Source organism: Poecile atricapillus, chromosome Z (genome assembly GCF_030490865.1).
Source record: "Poecile atricapillus isolate bPoeAtr1 chromosome Z, bPoeAtr1.hap1, whole genome shotgun sequence".
Classification (NCBI taxonomy): domain Eukaryota; kingdom Metazoa; phylum Chordata; class Aves; order Passeriformes; family Paridae; genus Poecile; species Poecile atricapillus.
The window spans coordinates 128,844,593-128,850,348 of record NC_081289.1 but is presented as its reverse complement, the minus strand read 5'-3'; the positions used below and the strand labels follow the sequence as shown (position 1 = coordinate 128,850,348).

General features: G+C 39.1%; 1 protein-coding gene across 1 annotated transcript; it reads left to right on the top strand.

Annotated features, from left to right (window-relative positions):
* The first annotated feature begins 519 nt into the window (after positions 1-519).
* On the top strand, positions 520-5,543 carry LOC131573872 (granzyme A-like). The gene is made up of 5 exons (XM_058828203.1): positions 520-647; positions 1,341-1,485; positions 3,093-3,231; positions 3,893-4,165; positions 4,867-5,543. Exons 1-5 carry the CDS (start codon positions 590-592, stop codon positions 5,023-5,025), a joined length of 774 nt encoding a protein of 257 aa, XP_058684186.1. The 5' UTR covers positions 520-589; the 3' UTR covers positions 5,026-5,543.
* The last annotated feature ends 213 nt before the right edge of the window (positions 5,544-5,756 follow it).

Below are 5,756 nucleotides of genomic sequence, written 5' to 3'. Positions count from 1 at the left end.
TTCTGCACCAGACCTAAAACACCTCAAGACACTTTAAATATCATTATACCCTTAGCTATAGGCCATGAAACCACATTCAGTGCTGTATGAATGCTCAGCCAGTGCAAAGCTAAGGAGATAGGATCAGATCCTGAAGTGAGAAAACATCAGATTCCTTGGCCCTAAGGGTCTCCTGAGCAGAACAGATATTGCATTCTTGGGGAATGGACTGGAATTCATGTCTGACCTGGAAGCCTCCTGAGGTGTGTGGAATCAAACTGTTCAACTTCATGTGGACAACTGGATCAGCCTAAATCTATGTGAGCTGAGCGCCACTGTGTTTCACATACACACATCAGTTCTCTGTGAATGCTATTCAGAGAGCACAAAGGGCCTGTCTTCACACCACAGCAGATGACGCAAATTCTTACTAACACTTCTGCTGTAAGGTTTATCATTAGGGAGGGTTTCTGTCTCTGTCGTGGTTACAGATGTCAAACACCCTTAAGAGGAAAAACGCAACCCACATCCTCTTCATTTATGTATTTATATAGATAGATTCATAGAGGTATATTAAACAGCGAATAAGGAGAAACATCAGACAGAAATCATGGGTGCATTCCTCACTTGGTACACCTTTGCTGCTGTCATTCTGGTAATTCATGGAGGTAAGTACACAATTTAATACTTTTGAAGGTAAGAGCTGATGTGCAGAATTCTAGCTAAGCCAATATGTATTAATGTAAAGGAAGTAGTCACAATTATTATTTGAATTCTTATAATTAGCTTCTCTCCATTGTTTGATCTTTCACACAAACAAAATAATTTCTGAATGGGTAGTCTTAACAAAAGCTCCATGAAGTCCAAGCTGTTTGGAGGAGTTCTGAGTATAGAACATAATGATTATCTGCTCTTTCTCTCCAGAGCCATACATATACATTAACTGCTTGATCTTCTCTTCTGAAAAACAGATCCATGTAATGTGGCTTACACCATATAGTCCAGTTTCCATGCACAATATTTAAGATATGGCAGATCTGAGGTTGTTATCACAATGAAAGCTAAGAACTTAACCGTATCAGTAATCTTCAGGAAAATAAATCTGTGTGAAAACAACAAAACTTTGGTGGGATTTTTTCCCAAGCTCACCCCACTGATTTCATTTCAGTATTATTGAAATGTAATGAAGTTATTCTGCTGAGCAGTTTTAAAATTCTACTCTGAAGACCATCATTGTGACATATGTGCACACTTGTGTGTCTGTATGCTTTCTAATTACAACAGACGTGTTTTTTAGGAGACTCAGAGTGTCTTACAGTATTTGTTAGCCCACCTGTCTGTCTTGTGGCTTACTTTTTTAGGTTTGTGTGCAGATATCATTGGAGGAAAAGAAGTAAAACCACACTCTAGACCATTTATGGCCCAAATCAAGGGACCAAGAGGAGTTTCTTGTGGAGGAGCTTTAATCAAGGAAAACTGGGTGTTAACAGCTGCACATTGTAAAGTGTAAGTTCTTAACTGTGATTCAGAGATTGTCCTTAGTGAGTATTTGGTATCTCTTTTCAAGCAGAAGAGTTAGTATCTCTGTCCACGTATCATGACCATGATCATGTTCTGATTGCTGTGCTTTATAGGTTCTATCAACAAATTTGTTATAGTGAATAAAAAAATATAACAAGGTATATTGATCTCCACTGTTTCAGTAAAGATACTTTAAAACTTCTAGCTGCATGCAAGCATTGAATAGTGACTCTGAAACAGTGAATTTGGGAGAAAGTTTTATCCCTGTTTCTCAGTCAAGCTGGACACTAGATGAGAGGAGTGTCCAGTCTAAACTGATGCTCTAAGAACAAAAATAAATTCCTGTCATTTTATTCTGCAAGAGATACACGGTTCAGCACAGGAGACAGCATGTGGTTAACACAGGAACAAAAATTCTCCAAACAGGTGACAGGACACACTGCGAGATCTCTGCCTTACTTCATATGTTGGCTTGCCAGCTATTCTTTCTTCTGCTGCCCAAATCAAGATGCAAATGGATATTTGGCTCTACTGAGCCCTTCACCAAGGCAAGGAGTTTTGAATTCCACATCTCAACCCTACTTGCTTTTGTTGGGAGGAGTGAAGCTGCTGCTGAGCCAGACCTCACTCAGGCTCTGTCAACAGCCTGACCAAGTCCAGTGAGCCACTGGACTCTGCAAACATCAGAGAAATGTATCCACCTGTCCTGTCCTTGTCCAGACAGTGAGATATGTGGGACCTACTACAAAGAGTGTCAGAGTTGTGCCTGCTGCGGCTCTCTGACAGACACACCAGCAGACAGCTCTCAATAGATGAAGGAAAGGAGCGACCATTTTCCCAGGGTTGTGTTTTCCACAATAAGACATGAATACAACATACAAACATACACAACTGCTCCAAGAATATTCTCCCATTCAACTGTAGGATGCATTGTTTGCCCAAAACCAGCTGTACCTGTGGTCATTTAATAATGCCTGCTTGGCCTGTTTGGGCAAGGAGTGCTAGACTGCTGGTGTGTTTGTCAGAGAGCCGCAGCAGGCATGACTCTGACACCCCTGCAGGATCTTGTAGGTACGGGAAATTGCAGAAAAACCTAGAGAAGGGGAATGAGCCATGTCTCACATGGATTCAGAAAATCGTGTTGAAATCTGTTAAAGCAAAGCAATGGTACATTTCAATACAGCCAGGATATCTCTGAACTAACAATGTTGTTACCTATTTTCCTAAATTTTCAGCACAAATTACAGCACAGTTGGTGAGACAAGTACCCACAGCAAATCTGATGCATCCACCACTCATTCAGTTCCCAAAAGGAAACAATGGGGATAGACCCAGAGTCAGGTACCTGAAACCTTTCTGCGCTCCTGGGAAAAATCAAAATAAGATAGCATGAATTTTGATTCACTCAGTCACTTTTTTTCTTTCAGCTGTTGTATGACAGCGTCATCTTTAAGGTATTTCTAAATTACTGCTGCATTTCAGGCACAAGAAAAGAGACTGTAGCAGCTGGACATTATAGCACCCCACTAACCAGCAAAAAATTTACAGTTACATCAAAGTGAATCCTGTTAACTATGTGGTCCTCTCCTCAGGGAAAAAAGCAAAGTTATTCTTGGAGCCCATTCATTGAAAAAAAGTGAAAAAGAACAGCAGACTTTTCAAATTGCAAAATGCATTCGTTATCCATGCTACAATCCCAGAACCAAGGAAAATGACATTATGCTGCTGCAGGTACATACTTATATATCATTTGTGGAATATACATCTCCTACATTGAACTATTTTCTTCCTTCTTGTGGAGGAGATGAGCCAAGGGAGTTTCTGGTGGGTTTTTTTCTGGGGTGTTATAGTCTGGTCTGCTAACCTAGCAGCCTGGGGAATTTGGGATGCACTGGAAACTATGGCAATCAACAATTCCTGTGATGTTTGCCACAGCTAGTAGGCAAATTCTGGACCTTGATCAAGATATTTCAGTTTTCGGCTTTTCCATAAAAGAATAAAGATTCATGCAGACAAAACATTTGGTTAAAAGCACTAATGTTCTGTCTGAAAAAGAGTTCTAATTAAAAATGTCTGACTATTTTCATCCTCAATTTTGCCAGCCTCAGTAATTACTGTTATTTTGTCTTCTAAATGGTCTAAGAGGCAGAGAAGCAAAATAAGATGCTTTTTAAAGGTAATAGATCAGCAGAAGGTAAGTGGGCTTTCATAAGACAAATAATACTAATTTTCCTCATTCTCACTTTAATGACATAAAAAACTCCCACAAAGAATTGAGGAATCTCAAAAAGGGATTGCATTAATTACTATAATGGGAGAGATCCAATGGTTAATATGCAAGGGACTCTGTTAGACTCTGGTCGATAATACCAATTTTCCATATCTTCTACAGCTTCAGGGAAGAGCAAAATTTAATAAAGCTGTGCAACCAATCCCCCTGCCTACCTCAGATGATGATCCCAAACCAGGAACGGTGTGCTCAGTAGCAGGATGGGGTACAATTACCAATTATCCATACACGTTGCCTACTGCCCTGATGGAAGTCAATATCACCGTTATCAGGAGGGAAATCTGCAACGATAAAAATCATTATAATGGCAAACCTGTCATAACAGAGAACATGATATGTGCAGGGGCTAAGAATGGAAAAAAGGACTCATGTAATGTAAGTACATTTACTATGACTGCATAAATTGTATAATAAAAATATAATACAATGTACCAGCATTATACATTTGCAATCTCTGTCTCTACTGAAGATGGGTAAATTCACCTTTGCAGCCTTTTGATACTGCAGCTGTATCCTCAGGCATGGCAGATAGCTATCCTCATCTTCAATGAGTTTAATACTAAAATGTCCATGAAACACCTTATGGGCCCATTCTCAAGTAGCTGACCTCAGTGGAACAACTTCTTTGATGTCAGAAGACTTTGGAATAAGTTTTGGAGATAAAAAGCATTTTGACAGAGTCCCAAGTTCAACTGTGTAAGAACTACCACATTTTAGAAGACTTAAATATTGCATTTAAAAAGTTATCCAAGAAAAGGTATCAGTCTCTGGAGACTTACACTTTCCATGAGGAAAGTTTTCAGCTTTTTTTCTTCATTTTCAAAAAGACTAATTCTTCCTTAGCACTGAGCTAGATTAATTCCACATTACACACACTTGAAAGATTAGATTGAAATCCATGAAACCTTTTTTTCATTTGTTTTGCTGTTGTAAATATTAATTTCCAAGGAGGAAAAAATAATCCCTAATAACACAGGCCGTATTTTTATTTTCTCCATCTAACTAGTGAAAATTTATGTAAAAGAAACATTTCTAGCTTTTGTTAATTTGAATGTCAATATTTTCCCTTATTCTAGGGGGACTCTGGTGGACCTTTGAGATGTAACAATGTGATGAGAGGCATCACTTCGTTTGGGAAGCCGCAGAGCTGTGGCAGGGCTGATAGCCCAGGTGTCTACACTCGACTCACAAAGCAATACCTTGAGTGGATAAGGAAAACCATAGGGGGGGCCTAATGGGTTTGGTTTGGGCCACGTGATTTGTGTAAATGAAATGGGCTTTTGGAAACAGCTTCATCAGTGTTGTAAAAGAGGTATTCTCACACTGAGTTTTGGCAGCTTGATGTAGTTATGCTAGGACAGCATTTATAGCTTATGTTGTTAGCCATGGAGTCATTGGGGATATTTGGGACTGAGAATTCCAACATCCCTGTAGTTCACATTGAGCTCTACATGCATTGGTATTTCAGATCAAGAACCCAATCCTTTTTTGGGCCCTCACTGCATGTTGAGTATATACAGCATTCTTCTGTACCTGGACTTCTGCAAAAACCCTGGAAGTTAGTGGAATGCTGGGTACAAGCACAAACACCTAAAAAACTTAGCTTCTCTGCAGCAAAGCTCATGGTTTTACAGGTGTAGTGGACTGCTAAGCTTCAGAAAATTACGTTTCAGCAACTGTGGGACATATTAATTTTCTAACTGTCATGTATTTGAAACCTCTAGATTTTATTCCTTTATGTACTTTGCAATTAATAAAGAAATGGCAGAAATTAATAAAGGTTGCTTTCAGCTGTCTATTTATGTGGAAAGCTCTGTCTCTGGTAGTATAGATAGTCTATGTACTATCTGTAGGATCTGTTTACTATCTGTGTAATGTTCTGTACATGTTTGCAAAACATACCAAAATAAGCAGCATTGTGTTTAAAAAATCATCTGAAAACCCACGCTATAGAGAAATTATAGGA

What these genes read in the sequence shown, in the direction of transcription:
- LOC131573872 (XM_058828203.1), top strand. Translation starts at nt 590, where the DNA reads ATGGGTGCATTCCTCACTTGGTACACCTTTGCTGCTGTCATTCTGGTA. An exon ending in CATTCTGGTAATTCATGGAG is followed by an intron (nt 648 to 1,340) that starts GTAAGTACACAA and finishes TTACTTTTTTAG; the next exon opens with GTTTGTGTGCAGATATCATT. An exon ending in GAAAAAAGGACTCATGTAAT is followed by an intron (nt 4,166 to 4,866) that starts GTAAGTACATTT and finishes CCCTTATTCTAG; the next exon opens with GGGGACTCTGGTGGACCTTT.